The 18,972-nt window shown below is 27.2% G+C and overlaps 2 protein-coding genes across 3 annotated transcripts; one reads left to right on the top strand and one right to left on the bottom strand.

Annotated features, from left to right (window-relative positions):
- Nucleotides 1–817: 817 nt before the first annotated feature.
- On the bottom strand, nucleotides 818–7,377 carry LOC100167463 (protein lethal(2)denticleless). Of its 2 annotated transcripts, none has more exons than XM_008189845.3 (9): nucleotides 6,975–7,377; nucleotides 5,669–5,896; nucleotides 4,907–5,092; nucleotides 4,405–4,512; nucleotides 4,041–4,149; nucleotides 3,461–3,507; nucleotides 2,643–2,875; nucleotides 1,820–2,003; nucleotides 818–1,709 (listed from the first exon to the last, which is right to left on the bottom strand). In XM_008189845.3, the coding sequence occupies exons 1-9, from the start codon at nucleotides 7,027–7,029 to the stop codon at nucleotides 1,390–1,392; spliced, it is 1,470 nt and encodes a 489-aa protein (XP_008188067.2). In that variant the 5' UTR covers nucleotides 7,030–7,377; the 3' UTR covers nucleotides 818–1,389. The 2 variants fall into 2 exon arrangements, with proteins under 2 accessions (XP_008188067.2, XP_008188066.2); XM_008189844.3 differs by having other exon boundaries at nucleotides 3,296–3,507; nucleotides 6,975–7,375.
- A 198-nt stretch (nucleotides 7,378–7,575) lies between these two features.
- On the top strand, nucleotides 7,576–12,110 carry LOC100164735 (conserved oligomeric Golgi complex subunit 5). The gene is made up of 5 exons (NM_001162169.2): nucleotides 7,576–7,772; nucleotides 8,096–8,194; nucleotides 8,269–8,393; nucleotides 9,387–9,582; nucleotides 11,853–12,110. Exons 1-5 carry the CDS (start codon nucleotides 7,718–7,720, stop codon nucleotides 11,957–11,959), a joined length of 582 nt encoding a protein of 193 aa, NP_001155641.1. The 5' UTR covers nucleotides 7,576–7,717; the 3' UTR covers nucleotides 11,960–12,110.
- Nucleotides 12,111–18,972: the final 6,862 nt, after the last annotated feature.

The raw sequence follows: 18,972 nt of genomic DNA, 5'->3' as shown, positions 1-18,972 counted from the left end.
GGTATGTGAAAGTGATTTATGTATTATTAGCTACCTATTAGGTTGTCAGGTATGGTAATAATTAGGTTTAAATAATTCATTGTTATATTGATAAATAAAACAAAACAACAAGATCAAGAATTGGTATACAATAACACAAATAAAGTATACTCTTAGGTACGTACAGGCAGTATTGCATAATTGCTGAAACATTGCATACCACGGTAACCAGTGGCGTGGCGAACGGTAATTTCAGAGGCCTCTGAAATTTTTCTTAAATAGAGGGGTGGGTGGTAGCCAGTGGGTCACCTAGTAAATTTAATATGATATTCTCAATAGGTAGTCAATAACGATCTGAATTATAACTTGTTATATTACATTAATACATTATTATGCATAAATACTTGGGATAGTTGTAACTGGCCTCTGGAAAATTTTTAGTTCGCCACGCCACTGAAGGTAACGAACAGCAGGCCTGGTCCATGAAATAAGATAATTGTCAGGTATCAACTCTCTATTTCTTTTATGTGCAATTTTGCACATGAAAGTATTTTATGTACAACAGCTCACATAAATATCTTTCCAAATGTTTGTTAAAGAGACTCATCTTTTTTATTGGTTATTTATATACTTAAATTTGTAATCATAAATCTTTACAAATTACAATAATAACATGCATTTGAATTATAATCAGTACTAGGAAAAGAACTATAATCAACCAATGATTAAAGATAATAAAGATAATAAATAATTTAAATTTCATTAAACAATTTAATTTGACAATTCATAATATAATAACAAGTAAAAAAAATTAAACAAAATAAATCATGGACAATGATTAATTATAACCAAATATTTTGTTTATTTGAACATCAATTTATCTTATTGTAATAACAAGTTAATAAGTGTTTTTTTTTTAATTTAGACACGTTAATTTATAAAATATGTTATCTTAATAACTTTATGAGCTTTAATGCTCTGAATTGTGGTTTTTTGAGCAAACTCGTCTTAATTAACTTTCTTTTAAATCAGAAAAAGTACACAGATTGTTCCCATGTTATAATAAAAAATTGAGGCCCACACAAGCATAACAATTCAATAAACTTAATACATAACTGTCTTAAAATAATAAAAAAATAAACTTAAAACATCTAATATTTATTAACTTAATGCTACTAAAGTAGAATATAATATAAGGAATGTGACAACTTAAGAAATAACATATTTTTAACTTATTAATAAAAATGTATATAATATATAAACACTGTGATCAGAAATAATGTGATATAAATAAAAAGTATAATTTTTTTTAACACAAAATCTGTCCCTATACAAAAATAGTCAGTCAACATAAAAATTTTATAAAATAAATAAATAAATTTTGTTTTATTTTATTATTTTAATTAACAACTATATTTCATGTACAGTATCCAATTTTTCACGTTTGCTCCTTGGCACCAAATATTGGTCAATTAAACTTTTAGGGGATACAATACTTTTTTTTCGTTTTTTACTTGAAGTAGGTGTAACTACTTCAGGGATTTGATTAGAAACCACGAGCGTAGAATGTGTGGATGTTGTTTCTAACTGAGGTGATATCTGAGTGGACAATGAAGATGTTGTTTTTGTACAAAAAATAGCATCCCATGGTTTTTTAGGAGTCACATTTATATATTCTGAATTTGGAACAAAGCTTTGATTTTGGATATCCCAATTTTCCATGGTTTCTTCTAAAATTTAGAACAAAATTGAATATTAATAATAACACTTGAATATGAATGTTGATTATAAAGTAACTAAATTATGTAAGAAATGCATTTTGTTTTAAAAATTTACAAACCTGTTTCTTTTTTATATTTTTCTTTGAGTTCAGTGTCAAATTTAATAGGAACCGTACACATCTTCACTGAAGATTTTCTTGATTTATACAATGAGGTTGGGCAAATTGAAGATACTTCAGATATTTTTTGTTCATGGGTAAGTATTGACCACACCATTGGCATTGAATCACTACTTGTTACCAACTTGAAAAATAAATACAGAAATATATATAACTGAAATAAATCTACAACAATAACATTTAATTTAAATTAAAATCATGGTACAGTTTTATAAAACCACCATAAAAATGTATCTTCAATTTCTTCAATACTATAAAAATATCATTCATACTTTATCTTATTAAAATAAATATACCATAATTATAAATATTAGAAAGGTATGAAAAATATCTTCTTTAGTCAATTTAATATACATTCAAATTGTTCACTTGTATTTAATTGTACGAATTATTTCATTTTGTAATATTTATTAAAAATTAAGACACTAAACCCTAATATATAACTGGTGAAAAAATATGAGATGAATTCAACAGTAAGTGACAACTGTCATAATTATGTGGGAGCATATGATAAAAACATTTTGATAATATTGTATTTATAAGTAATTTATAACTGCTATAAAGTATATATTGTACACATATATTATCACATAAATAATAATCTAGATAAATAAATATAATATGTTCATTATTTTCAAAGTTCATTAGACCACATACCAAAAATAAAGATCACACTGAAATAGATAATATTGCGTCAGCCTAAATAATTCATTTTTAAGTACCAATGAATAAAATATATAAAAATAAATAACAGAAAACTTACTTTAGTACTTGTTAAATCTGCACACCAGTCTGAAGCACTCAATTCTATTTTAGAACATTTTTCATCAATTTTGTCTATTTTAAACATTGGATTTTCATTATAAGGAAAATCTGTCAACCATATAATGCCAATATTTTCCATACAACCACTAAATAGATAACGGCCGTCATGACTAATGCTAATTTTGGAGTATCCAGTTTCATGGGAATGACCAGAGTATTGGCATATTGGCTCTAAAAAAATGATAGTACAAATATATTATACTTGTATAATATTTAAGCTTAAGAGGATAATTTCAGAACACTAATTGTTTTCTCTCTCTGACCCACGCGCAACATAGCAAATTTACATTTAGCAGAATCAACCCTTTGTTATTACTTTTCATATTAGAGTGAATTCATCTATTATCAAACATTAAGTTAAGAACATGTTTAAAATAAACAAAAATGTATATTCCAAATGTCTTCTAATAAAAGCATAAGATATTTTTTAGTGTATAAAAGAATCATCATCGTTAATTATAATATATTTTATTTTTGCATAATTTGTATGTATGTCAGACAGATAAAACAAACATATTATAATTAGTATTAATAATAATAACCTATAAGCACTAATAGTATTAAATTAAATAAAGGATGTAAATAAAATACTTGTGTCTGTAGAATCCAATGAATAACAGTAAATAACATTATTTATACAACTCGCATACATTAAAGTAGATTGCGGATTTGTTATTATATCTACATAACCATTATTTAGCGGTGAAATTTTCATTTCATTAAAATATTTCATGAGTGGTAGAGGTTCTGTATTACCTTTTACTTGACGGTAACTTTTACGTAAATCCCATAATTTGATATCACTAAAAAAATATATATATAAATATTTTATTAAGCAGATTATGTATTTACCATAGAGATAGATAAAATTACGGGAGTGTGTACCCCATATATCCACAATGTAAAAAAAAAAAAAACAGTCGATCGTTGGTATACGCATTTGACAATTACAACGTCTGACGATTGATGCTATCTATACTACTATAAAGGCGCATTCACAGCTACATCTTGTGTCGTGTTGTGCGAGGGCTTGGTTATTTATGGTTACGACTAGTAACCAATATGGTTTAAAAATTGAGCAGTAGCCAATTCTTGGTATACTCGGTTGCAACTTGGTTATTACATGATACCAAAAAAGTAATATCCAATCACAATACAATTTGATTGACATGACACGACACACGAGGCAGCTGTGAATCCGGCTTAAGGCAAGAACATATTAATTGGCTAACCGTTTTTATTTCTAGTATGCATTCTAGTATTCTTATATATATCTATGGTATTTACTTTATATTCATACTTGTTATTTCATTAAAATAAAATAAATAATACTAACTGGTCCATGGAAGAACAGGATATAACAGTTTGATCAGTTTTAAATATTACAGAAGATACTCCAAACATTTTTTTTGATTTATTTTTTTTTAATACTGCTCCATAAATGCCTAAAATATAGTAGGAAAAAATAAATTATTTAATACTTTTGGCATTTTGTTGTAGTTTGTAATTTGTATGTTTAAATTTAGATCAGCAGCATGGTTAAAAAGACATGTTGAATATAAATAAAATTAACTTTTTGACTTTTGATAATTATTGTATTAGTTAACAATTAAGATAATATGATAAAAGTAATAATTTATCAGATTTTTGTTAAATAACATTTAAAACCAAAAAAGAGTGTAGCTATTTACTATATTTACCATGTGTATTAGGTATATTATGTTCAAACTCCAAAACTCTTTGAGCATTATTTAAACGTGCATCCCAGATTTTTATTGAACCATCTTGGCATCCACCACAAAATACATCTTTAAATAACATAAATTAATTACAATTTTCAATTTTATTATTAATTTATTATATTCATTATGTTGCTTTAAACTCAAATAGAGTATATTTTTTTTGGATAACAATCATTTTTCAAAATTTATCACCTTCTATTATTTAAAGTGAATAAAAATGGCGCCTAGATAATTTATGAACTGACATCATCTTAACTATTTTTGAATACAATTATTCATCATTGGTTTAAAAATATATAAACTAAATATTTAGGCACTGAATTAACTTCTGCAGAGGAGTATCAAAAAATGTATTACATCATTATGTAGGTATGTAAAAAAATACTATAACATTTAAAAATTATAAAAATGTATCTTGGCTAGTAACATTAATACAATTTATTTTCTCCATTATACATACCTGAAGATCCAGGGCAAAACATTACACTTTTAACAGAAGAATTATAAATAAATTCTTTTTCTACATCGAGTACCCCTGATGGGCTTAAATTACATAACTTTGAGGATTGATCTCCACAGGCTGTTATTAATTTCATTTGTGGCTCAGCCCATCCAAAGTTAAAAATAGCATTGTCGTGTACAGCATCTATTTTTAAGAGAATTACAATAAATTACTATAAATACAATTGTATAAGATATTACAATGTCATTGTATTACGAGCGTGATATTGTACAGTAATAAACTTGATATTATATCTATAAAAATTAGTAGGTACAACGTTTTTTCAGTACAATTAATATAAATTAAATAATTAAATAGGCATCAATGTGGTTTAGTATCCATGTTTGTTTGTTTTTTTTAATTTTTTTTTTTAATGTGTGAATCTGAAAGTGTTGGTCTTATTTACATTGGAAGTTATGACAAAAAAAAAACAAATGTGGTAGCCTCATTATAATTTTACCACAAAATTTAATTAGTAACTCATTTTTTATACACTGATATAAATATAAAACAATAATTTTCACACTTTTATATCCAAAATCTCAAAATACAGTTATAAAAAAATTGAAAAAAGGTCATAATTTGCTTGCATTTGTTCCAAAAATCACTACATGATAATAAATAAAAATAATTTGAAGTTTAGATTTCAAAATAATTGAAACCTTGAACTAATTAAAAAGGTTTAGAAAAGCTAAGTAGGTGATTGATTATTGAACTTACTTCTTTTAATCTGTTTTTTTTGGTCATTGTAATGACCTATAGTATTTTGAATAAGTATATCTCCGTGTTCAGTTGAAACACCAACTATGTGCAAATTGTTTTTATTCCTACTGAACTTACAAGCAAAAGTATTTCCAACATGAATGATTGTATTGTCTGTGTTATCATTTGCTTGTGGTATATAACCCATTTGTCCAATAAACATGTCACTCAATTTGCTTTTAAATCCTTTAAATAAATAAATAATAGAATTGTTAAAAGCAACAATATTTATACTTAAGTAAGAGTATATAAGTAAGAGTCAAATATATTGAAGGGAGTTGTTGATTTTATAAAAGGATTTTATCGATGAGGTTTTAGAATTTGAGGTACTCATTTTTTAATCTATGTTACTACTATGTTAATTTAATAAAACTTTGTTTGAAAAAGTTACTTTTATAAATTTTACAATAGTAAGAAAAACATGAAGAAATAAAAACTAACATAATCAGGCACGGATCCAGAGCAAAGATCTGGGAGGGGGCCAACAATATTTTTACAACACAAATATTAGTATAGTAAAATATTATAGGTACTTTACTAAAAATGTTGTCATAATTACCTATACATGGGTAATCAATGTGATTAATAAATTATTGATTATTTAGTATATAAAGCAAAAATGTGAAAAGAAGTTTAGATTTTGTTTACATATTTGTTATTTTATGTATAATATTTACATTTGTAAAAAAAATATGTCTGGGGGGGCCTAGTTAGGCCCATAACATAATATTAAACATTAAGAAAATCTTTACACTCCATGAAGAAATCAATATTTTTTAATAAAATTATTTAGTCAAAATTGTTTTCCAATGCAATGATTTATCAATTTTTTAAAGTTTAAAGCCAGCCAAACTATCATATATACTGCATGAGAGGATAGGCCATTTTTGGTCTACCAGGACATTCTAAAAAGGGAGCTCCTAAATGAAAAAAAGCCGTCAAAGAGTCATTGCATCAAGCAATAAAAAAGGGCCTCATTGTCCAAATACGAAGGTGGGCCCACCGGGAAATTCCCGGCTCTCCGGTAGGCCTATCTACCCATTATCATACTCCATCAGTATATTATCATGATCATCAGTGTTATTATTCAAAGGTCGTTTAAACAAATAATTTAAAAATTATTACAATTAAATAATTGAGGATTAAAAAAGAAAAATAATTCTAGAGTATAGGTATTCTGTTAATGATTGAACAGTATTTCTGCATGGAGATCAATTACGCAAAAAACGATAAATGAGTTACAAAACTTAATAATAAAACTTACCGGTATAGCCAAGTTGTCTTTTCTCCATATATTTGAGTACATTAATTGAGTCCATAATTCCACGAGTGTAAAATGAATCCTGGACTGATTAAAGCCAGGAAACAATGACCAGCATTAAATACGATTATTCGATATTTTGGCAGTAATGTTATTAAACATACACGACAGTTGTTGCTACAACTGACACGGTTATTCTTGAAGCTGCTACATAATCATACTACTAATTAGAAACAACTACTAGTAATAAACGAACTTCCACAGTCAATGTTTGGACAATGAACACCGTTGAACCGTTATCAAAGTCGATAACGTTAATGAGTCGAAAACTCAAAGTGTCGTATAAATAAATTTTTATAATTATTAACTACTAATTGGTCTAATCTGTATCTTTTGTACTCTTATCGGCAAAATTCCCGCTCTTTTATGCGCCATAACCTATTTGTTGTGATGATAGTCACCGACCCGAACTTTATAAATTATATTATGTGGTAAATCTGGTATCTAATGATAAGCGATAATATTGATAAATGATAACTGCTGTCACAGTGTCACCGTGGTTATCTATGCTTTGACATGGGCTGTAAACTGTAGAAGAATATCTGAATATGACTTCGACACGTCGTATTCGGAACTCTTAACTCGTCGAGTTATAGCGTTTTTCGTTATTTTTTACCTAAAATACGCATTAATTTATTTTTTGACGGTCATATGATTGACAATTGATGAATTGAACTATCTATGAAATGGCTGCACCAAATATTTCTGATGTGTCTCATACACTAACAATATTAGAAGATGGTGAGTTTATAAAAATTTCATAACAAATTATATATATTTTAGATTTATTTATTAAATGTTTCTATTTTAAGCCACTATATCAATTATTCAGTAGAACCAAAATTAAGTTAAATTGTACTTGCTTTCTTTGAAATAACACAAAATTATTTAATTTACTTTCTGGTCACAAATTGTTTGTTGAGTTTTATACATCATACATAACTTTTTATTTTATTATCAGTTAATAATTAGATTTATAATTGTATATCTATAATTAATAAACTTACACTTAATAGTTATTAGCATTTAAAAAATATTTAAATAACATGTGATTTATTTTCTAGATTATCTCTCTCAATTTATAACAATTAATACTGAAAATAAATGTAAGAACAGTGTTGTACAGCTTACTGCAGAAGAGCAGTTGAAAAAATTGAATAAAGGTAAACAAAAATTAACTTATAGAAGTGATTATAACACGATTAATATATTAATATACTAATAAATTACATTTTAGGATTAGAATATGTAGACCAACTTATATGTGATCAGACTTATGATAACCATGAAGAATTATTTAATCAAGTGACTTGGACTGAAAATTTAGAATCTATTATAAATGAAATATCATCACAAATCCAGGTAAATATATAATTAGTTATATATCCAGGTTACCCATCTAAGTAATTTTTTTTCACAAAGCGAGGTTCATTGGCGCCGATTTGCACGTGAACACCTACTTAGCGCCGTATTCTAATATTTTGTTAATTTTTTCTCATGTGAAGTTGGTTTATACAGCTAGTGGCATATAATATATTAATAAAATGTCAGTGCATTATTTGTTGTCTATCTCTAGCCCACACGCAATATAAACATTATAAACAAAACACATTCATGAAAAATCATATTTTATGGTTTATTAATTATTTTAGAGTAAAATCACCCATTACAATTTATAGTGGATAATATTTTTGATGGCTTGACATACCTAATATAAATTTGTCTAATTATTGCCTAAAATCTATTTAATATCCATTTTAATTAAAATATATTTTTTTTTAAGTTAAATATTAATCCATTATGTCAAACCCTGAAAAAATATTCTTTATAATTTTTAAATTGGGTGATTTTACTTAAATATCATAAAAAAAATTTTACATGAATGGGTTTACCTATTGTTTTGCATGAACCTGACAGAAAAGACATCATTTAACAATATATATTTTATATCAAAAATTATCTATACAATTTTGAATTTATCTCATTTTGCTCCCAGTCATTTTTTTCAAATTGTCTTCTCACATTTTTTAGATTTATATTCTTCTTTGGTACTCTCAGTATTGCTAATCCTTTCTAAAGCATTTCTGTTTATAATGTCATATTCTTGTCTGTAATCAATAAATACTAAATGTAGGTCAACACCAAGTTCATAATATTTTTCATAACTGGTGCTAACACCATAATGTTTTTGGTGGATGGTGGTTGCCTTGCTTTTTCAAAAACCACATTTATAACTCTTATTTTTATAACTTATGAGTTCTACCCGATTTTGTCCTAAACTAGTATGATATATTTTGTTAATTAATATAGAGGTATTATAAAGGAAATAAAATGTTGTTTATTGTATTTTTTTAGAACTTGCAATCATCAATTGAACTACTGAAGTGTAAAATTGTAGATTTATTCGTTAAAGTTCAAACTCAAGTTATCATACTGAATAGGTTACATGCCATTTGTGATTTATTAAGGAAAATTATGAGAACACAAAGTCTAACATTACAAGCACTAGACAAAGAAAATGTTATGTCATCTCATTCAATGTTAGAAATTAGTATGTATAAATTCAATGTATTAATAAATTATTTAATATATTTGTTTGAAGTTAAAAGTATTATAAACATAGTGGAGTAGGTATAGACTATAGAGAGGTATAAAAACCATATAAAGAAAATATTAAATTCAAGCCAGCGACCGTAAAATTAATATGGTTTTATATTATTAACTTTTTCTTGGTGCTACAATAACGCACTAAAAAAAGTGCAGTGGCGTAGGAAAAATCATTACAATTTTTTATGTTATAATCATATTTTCTATTCTGAGTGGAGCCATGGATGTATTGAACTTACAATAATTTTTTTTTGTGTGTACACGATAATCGATAAGTAGTTGAAATAATGCTTTAATTTTCAACTTCAGTATCATTTCCAACGATAAGGTAAATCTAGTTAGTGCGTCAGGGAGGTCAAAATTAAAAATACTAAGTAATTTTCAAGAGTACCTGGAAAAATAAAACAAAAACTAAGGAAAATAGGGAATTTTCAGGCAAAATTGGTTTTTGACAAAATTGATTTTGGATTTTGATGTAACTCTAACAAAAATTACCATAGATAATTGCAATTTTCACTGAATGTTTGTATTAGCATTTTCTATACATGAGTCGTTTTTAAAAATATTTTGACTCATGTCGAGATATTAATAGGCGTATGAAATTTTGGATTATTATTTTTTTTAAATTAATGTCGATAAAATATTGTTCACTCTCAAAAAACTTTAAAATGTAATACAAGGTTCCTCGTAAGATGTTGTTAATGTAAATTTAAAAAAAAAGTTTAGTATAAATCCACAATAATTTTGTATGAGCTTCTGAAGTTCAAATTTTGTAAAATACATTGAAATTTGCAAACTATTTTGAGTTGGAAGTTTATAAAAAATTTTCTTTTTATATCTATGATTTGAAAATTTAATACAAGATCCTTTGTAAGTTTGTCTACTTTTATCAAAAAAAAAATTTTATCAGAAGGTCAAATTAAATTTTTATGAGCATTTGAAGTTTAATCTTTTCTTCTTATTTTCACATGGATCGATTTTCTTAATTTTTTATAATTCAAAAACCTATAACTGTACATACATAAAATTTACACAAATTTACACATAATTTTATAATTTTCATAGGCAAGATTTTTTTTTTAAGTATTCAAAGTTAAAATTTAACAAAATTTACAAATGTATAAAATGTTCAATTTTTAAAGCTAGGAATCAAAAATGTAAAACGAGGTTCTGAATAAGTAGTTCATACTGTGACAATAAAATCTAAAGAAGATACAAAACAGTTTTTTTAACAAGTTCAAGTTTGGACAAAATTAGAAATTTAAATAAAGTAGAACAATTTTAGTTTTGTGTTATAATTTAAAAATCTTTTTTGTGCATACTTGAAACTTTTAAAGTATATCATTATATACAAATATGATAGTATACTAATAATATCAATTCAACTTACTGTCTACAGTATTAATAATAACAATATAAATGATAAATATAATATAAAATATTGTAGGCTGACATAATACCGTCTCTGCTTAGAATTGTTTTTTGTATACAATGATATCAACAAAATTTAACATAATCCATTACAGTGACCCACTTGTAATCTACTGTACAGCAGAAAGACTCACCCACTTTTTTTGATTTTGATTTTTTCTATTTTTAAATGTTTTTTGCAAATACAATAATATATACAAATTTAGAATGACACTGAAAAATATGGGTGAGGCGGTCACATGGCAGTCAATGTGTTGATAAATTACTCTGTATAGTTTACTTATTTCAAACATACTTGTTGTATACACTTAACAAAATATCTAATTATACCTATTTTATATAAAATTACGGATTATACTTAAAAGTTTAATGGATAAGCAAATAATAGTTTTGGTATACCAAATTTTTTTTGTGATAAGTAACTGCTCTAACCCAATACTGTGACTCATAAGATTTTATTATACATATGATTGGAGTTTTTATTTCATCTCACTAAACATCTTTTGTTATCTTATATTTCAAATTTATTTTCATTATTAAAATTTGTTTAATAATAATTATAAAGTTTATTAAATTAAATTAAATTTTATACTTTATTTTTTTAAATTTTATAAATACAAACTATTTATAGACTATAGTTTGTCTCTTTAATTTAAGAATGGATTTTAAAAGCAAACAAAACATTTTTTAATTAATTTTATTATATTTAAAATATTAAATATGCTACTCTTTGGTAACAGCATTAAATTTGAATTACTCATATTTTTTTGTATTTTTTTGCAGAAGAACTAATTGAAGATAAAGATTTGAAAGAAATAACATTTTTAAGCAAAGATTTAATTAAATTAAGTAACTTTTGTGAAAAAAAAAGTATGATTGGCTTAAAATGACACAAATTTGTTATTTGTTATTTATATATTTTGTAATCAATCTTAGTTCTTATGGTTAATATGTATTATAATGTATAAGATTTCCTTTACGTTTTCTGTTTTCTGTTTAATGTGTTTATTATACTCTAATAAAATTATAATATTTATTAAAGTGTAGTTGGTCAATATGTTAAATATATAACAATTCTGTTAAACCATACAATTTGTATCTGTATGTTTTGAACACTTGGTGCCAACAAATATTAAAATTTTTAAATTTACAGTGTTATTAATACAATTTATGATAAACACTGTTTACAATTAGAAAGCACCATAGGATTAAAAAAAATATAAATCAATATTACATATTGTATAAATTATTATTATTTCATTACTATTGTTAATTAACATGAATTATCGTTAAAACTATTCCGAAAAAAAAAATACGAGCCTCTTTGTTTTACAGTAACCTAAAAATGTTGATAGTACATATTTATAGCACATTTTTTTTTGTATACATTTCAAGTTAAATTTTTTTTGAAATTTGATATTTAATCATAGTAATAAAATATATAATATAGATATAATAAAATATATATAATATAAATATAATATAATATAATAAAATATCCTTAGAAATAATATAATATAGAGTGACAGGCATTATTAGCTTAGAATCTTTATTCGTATATAATGATTTATCGGATTCAAATTTAACACATCCATTACACTATTACATTGACCTACTCAATAACGAGTAGATACACTCAACAACTGGTATACAGCCAATGCCGGATCTATGGTATTTGTCACCCAAAAACACAATTTTAGCATTCCTTAACATACCTGAAAAAAAAAAGTCTACAAAAACCCGAATTTAATAATTTAATTTATACTTCTATAAAATTAATGTTTGTATGTGATTTTATTAAGTGTGTACTTGGCTACTTACTTCCTATACAAACATATTGGTAACTTAAATATTTATCAGTATTAAAAAATAACCCAATTTATATTATCGTAAATTCGAGTTAATCGTAATAGGTAGGTAATCGATAAGTACCTACGTAGCCACTACTGTTAATCACAATACTGCCACCAGATCCCGTAACGTTTATTCACCAACATAATATTTGATATACTTAGGTTGGGGCTTCTAACTACCCTGAAGAGCTGGCCTTCTTAATAACACCACATTTATCCTTCCCGTCCATCTCTTGCCTCTCTGATGCGCTCTGCAACCTCCTTTTGCCCGAGTATCGCGTCAAACGCTAGCCTCTGCCCTTCCGCCGACGCCTCAAACAGTCGTATCCTCGACGTATCATCTGGGAGGAACTCCTGCTCTGGCCCTAGAACCATACCTATCGGGGACATCCTCAGCCGTAGTCGCCGACCGATGCTCTGATTCATCTCATGCATACCCTCACCCAGTACGGAAAGCGAGCCACGTAAGTATGTTAAGTCTCGAGTACTTTTATTCTTGGACTTTTAGATTGAGCATCCTCTCCCCTCACCATCACTATAGTTTCAACACTGAATACAGCGGAGCGATTTCACTATTTTTTTCTTGATAGGCATTGATATGATTTTGTACGTTGTGGTTGTATCGTCAAATAAATATATTATATTATTTTCCCATCTCTATCGTGAAGTACCTATTCAAAGTACTCAAGTGGCACCTTTCGCTTAGTGGCTACGAACGCCACTAGTATATATAGACAGCACGTCTATACAGATTATAGGTTCTATTATAGACCGAGATTGTCGTATACTCGTATATTATAATATAGATAAAAATATTTTTACGTCAGGAATCGCGTATTCGTGTGACTGTAAATACTTCATTTTTCGCGGTAACCGGAAAAGCTCAACACGATTACACCAAGTGGCTTTATCTGAACAGCGACTTTATCCACGTGGTAAATTCGTGTTCACACAACATGCTGATGAGGAAGGCATTGTGAGGGGGGCTTGAGGCCCTCAAATTGAGGGGGCTTATCCACCACAAAAGTCCGTCAAGCCCCCTCCTGTTTTTCGTTTTGTAGGATCGAAGTTCATATTGATGTTAATAATGTTGGATCCCCCCACCCCCTGAAATTGTAATGGATTTCTGCCTATGGTGGTACCTATGCCCAAAGGTGGGTAAGTTAATTAAAATAATTAACTCAAGCTATTAACTTATAGTTAATTTAAGAGGACAGAAGATCGATAAGTTAACAGTTAACAATTATTAAATCATATATTTAACTCGATAAGTTAAAATAGTTAATAATATTAATATCATGGAAAAAATATTAATTCAGTTTAAAAAAAAATTAATATCGTTTTTTAAATTAGTATGTGGATCACATAAAGAGTGACTGCGTTCTTTCTAACTTTCTAAATTATTAGAATAAACAGTTTCATTGAACTTTCATCGTAATGTACAGTGCCAATAACTATTTTACTTAACATGATTATTAAATATTTAAATACCTACACATCACAATAAATAATTTATAATTAATATTTATTTTTATTTTTTTTTATAATAAATAGAAGTTTAATGTCACGTAATATTATGCGTATCTAATCTATACTATAGCATATATCTATTTACAAAATTATTTTATTAAGAAAATTTTAGAAATGTTTTTATTGTTATTGTAATATAGTATTGGATTATTTTAATTTTAATTTTAATATTAATATTTACGTATAAAACTATAAATGAATAATATCAAAAATGTTTAATTTGATGCGGATTATTTTAAAATAAACTTAGGAAAGCTAAGTTATTTCAACTGTTAATTAAACTAGTTAAGTTCATAAGTTGATTAGAAAATGAACTAACTAGCTAAGTCAAAAAGTTTAACTTTAACTTGTTAACGCCCACCTTCGCCTATGCCACATTCTTTCCTCCCAACTTTGCTGAACCTAACTCGCTGAGACGCGGTACAACCCGCTCGGCTTTCCTTTTATATAAATAGGTACTACTTTTCTACATCCACTGCAACCAATAGTGCAACTTTCATTTGTTACACGAAATTATTTGACTGCATATTTTTCGATAATTTTAAGTGCAACCATTCCCGAACTCTAGTTATATTTATATAAAAACAATTTCTGTATCATACACATATTTATATACTACCTAGTATACCTATTACCTATATAATATTATAGTACCTACAAGATATGGCGAACTCCCGATATCAGTTAAAGCCCGCAGGTTGACCTTGTAGGTATAGTATATTTTTAATTTAATATAGTAAATATTAATTATGTTTTAATGTATTTTATTTCTATACATGTTGTTAAAAAAAAAATAATATGTTTTACATTTATTTTAGATTCTGAGCGGAGCGAGGAATGTATTGGTTTTACAATGATGTTTATTTCTTTTTTATTCTGTAAACACTTTTTCTCCCCCTAAACTTGCTCAAAAGTATGAAGTGTAGCATTTTTTCTGAAAGGTAATGTTCTTGATCTGGTACTTTAGAGAGGTCATTTTTCGATTTTCGAAACGGTACTCGAAATAAAAGCGGTTAAAGAAGAAAAAACGTACGATTTCACGATTTTATAATATTAAATAATTGCGGACGACGTTTACTACCAGAAATATTGCTTCAAACAAAAAATGACAAGAGACCTTTTTTGTTGTATTTTGGATTTTGTTCCTTACGATTTAAAGTTCCGAAAGTTTTAGCCATTTTTGAGCTATTTATAGACATATTTTATTTTGGGAGTTTTTGTTGTAATTCGGTTAAAAACATTCGTAAAAACTTGAAATTTTGGTTGTTTACTTATATTAGTCTTACCTAAATATGGTAACATTTTCAAAACATTTGAGCGACTTTTGAGCTTTTTATTTTTATTTTATTTTCGTTTTTATGATATTTTCTAATTATAAATTATAATAATTATATATATTACCTATTTACATAAATTGTTCTTAAGCAGCTGTTTTTATAACGCTTTGTTTATCACCATAGAAACAAATAAAATAAAATAAAATAGATTACCTCGTCCACTCAGAATCGTTTTTTATTGAATGCAGTAAAATTACACTATCCTGTCTGAGGACCGAAGGGACGATGGACAAACATCCAGCACCGAAAGTACAACAGTATACAGTGACCCACTTGTAACCTACTATACAACAGAGCGACATCCACTTACCCACTTTTTTTTTTCAATTACGAATTACGATGATACGCACCATATATATGACATATACCTACTACCAATCCCGGATTAAGGGGAACACGATCCCGGGGCCCATCTGTATCCCCAAAATATATTTTTATAACGCGTCCAATGCAATTTAAAAAAAAAAATATATTATTTAAGTAGGTAAGTATAGTAGGTAAATTATTATTAATAATTATAAAAAAAAATTGTTCTCAATTTTATATCACTCGACCGTACAGCAGCTTTTTCGTATAACGGAACATATTAGCACTTAATTTGAAAAACATTGCTATACTGGTGCTGTATTTATAGATGTCTCAAAAGCGTTTGATAAAGTATGGCACGAAGGCCTATTATACAAATTAAAATCATTCAATACACCGAAGTACTTATTTAATATTATCAATTCCTTTCTAACAAATAGACAATTCTCAGTTAAAATAAATGACAATTTCTCTGACCCCCGGTTTATCTCTACAGGTGTACCTCAAGGGTCCAAACTGGGACCTATATTGTTCAATATTATTCATATCTAATATACCGCAGTCACCACGCACAAACATCGCCTTATTCGCAGATGACACATCTATTTACAGTGAATCCCGCAACATTGAAATGATAACAAACAGCTTACAAGATCACCTAAACCTACTAGCAAAATGGTGCAATAGTTGGAAAATACACATAAATGCTTCAAAAAGCTCAGCAGAAATATTTAGCTTATGTCGCTATTCCACTCCACCACCTTTAAGATTCGATAACGATTCCATACCTTGGCAGCCTTCTGTTAAATACCTTGGTGTCACGCTAGACAAGATGTTAACCTGGGGGCCTCACATAGCTTCTAAACTACAACAAGCTTACCAGCGCCTCTCTATGATATTCCCTAACATAAACAAAAAATCAGTTTTACAAAAAAAAATGCTCAATATTAACTTACAATCAATTACTACGCTCACTAATTACCTACGCCTGTCCTATATCGGATAACTGCTCAGCAACACATTTAAGAAAAATACAAATTTTCCAAAACAAAATACTAAGAATAAAAAACACTCCATGGTTCATACGCAACGAAAATCTACATAAAGACCTCCAAACCATCAAAATTCAAGATCATATAAGTGCTCTTGCCGAAAACTTCCATAGTTCACTTCACAAATCTACTGGTTCACTACACTTCAACTTACACATACGTCCACCACCTCAAAGACGTCTAAAACGCGGTCGTCCGCGTGATCTTATTCAATAATGATTATTAAATAATTGATTGTCACTATTGTTATTATCGCTATAATTACTTATATTATCATGTTAAAATCAGTCAAAAATGGTATTTATCCATAGATGTAGATAGCCTTATAGGCTATAAGAGTGTCTTATTGTAATAAAAAAAAAATATATTTAAAAAGGTAGTTATAAGAATAAATTATTTAGCTCTTGTAAGTAAGGTATTTCAGTTAAAAGTATTAATGTATATGTATATTATGCTAAACTTTAGAGGACCATAGTTAACGTAGCGAACCTAAATTGATCATTTGACTGTCAAAATGTTTAGAAAAAAAGCTTTAGGTACCAGAATCCATAAAAAAATATAGTGGTTACCATTTGAAAAAATAAAGTCAATTTTATTATTGGTACAACTGCGTGTTTAAACTTTTAAAAAATGTTATGAAAAAATTGCTTGTTAAAAATAAAGAAACACGCCTTTTTTGTTTTAACGAAATTTTATATCATCGATCCATAATTGTTAAAAAAAAAAACCGTGTACAATGACATAAAATACGTACTGTATATTTTTTGTATATTAAAAAATTATACAATAATATATAGTCGTTAATATAGTAAGTTTATATGTGAGTAACGATACAATTATTTTGAAGTTAAAGTTGAAACAGGACCCACTAAGTGTATATGTCCCGGGGCCCAATATAAATTGACCCTTAATCTGGGACTAGTGTTCAAAAACGAATAAAATTTCAATAAAATAAAAAGATTATTAAAATAAAGTTTAATTAAAAATAATAGTTTAGCCAGTAATCAGGGTTGCGATGCATAACCGATAGATACTAAGTTTTATTTTTATATGGGTACTTATACACCATACAATTTACAAAATATTTTGACTCAGATTCAGCTATTTATACGCATAGGTATGAGATTTTAGATTATCATTAGTATTTTTAGATTCTGAGTGGAACAATGAATGTATTGATTTTACAATGATGTGTGTTATTTTTTTTTTAAATTTTTTTTTGTGTCTGTCATCACCTTTTAAGACAGTAAAAGTGCTTGGATTATCTTCAATAGTACCTTTTCTGATAGAAAAGTGAATCTAGTTGGTACTTTGGGGGTCTAGTAAAAAATTAAGTAAAAATTTCCCAGTAGTTTTCAAAAGCGACGTGAAATACAAAAGAAAAATTAAGGAAAAACAGGAAATTTTTACACAAAATCTGTTTTCGAGAAAATCGATTTTGGTTTTTGGTGCAACTCTAAAACAAATGATCGTAGGTACATGCATTTTTGACGGAATGTTTATATTAGCATTATACACCATAACATTTTCCAAATATTTTGACTTATTTTGAGCTGTTTACGTACATTTTCAGTTTCCATTTTAGATTCTGAGTGGAACGATGAATGTAGGTATTGATTTTACAATGATGTGTTTTTTTTTTTTTTTTGTGTCTGTGTACACGATAAGTATTCGAAATAATGCTTTTCGAATAATTGCGTATTCGAAACGATTTTCAACATCAGTATCTTGTTCGATCAGAAAGTGAATATCGTTGGTGCATTGGGGAGGTCAAAATTTAAATTTCCCAGTAGTTTTCAAAGCGCCGGGAAAACCAAAGAAAATT

This window comes from Acyrthosiphon pisum, chromosome X (genome assembly GCF_005508785.2).
Source record: "Acyrthosiphon pisum isolate AL4f chromosome X, pea_aphid_22Mar2018_4r6ur, whole genome shotgun sequence".
Lineage (NCBI taxonomy): Eukaryota > Metazoa > Arthropoda > Insecta > Hemiptera > Aphididae > Acyrthosiphon > Acyrthosiphon pisum.
The sequence above is the reverse complement of the archived record's forward strand: the minus strand, read 5'-3'. Positions and strand labels throughout refer to the sequence as shown.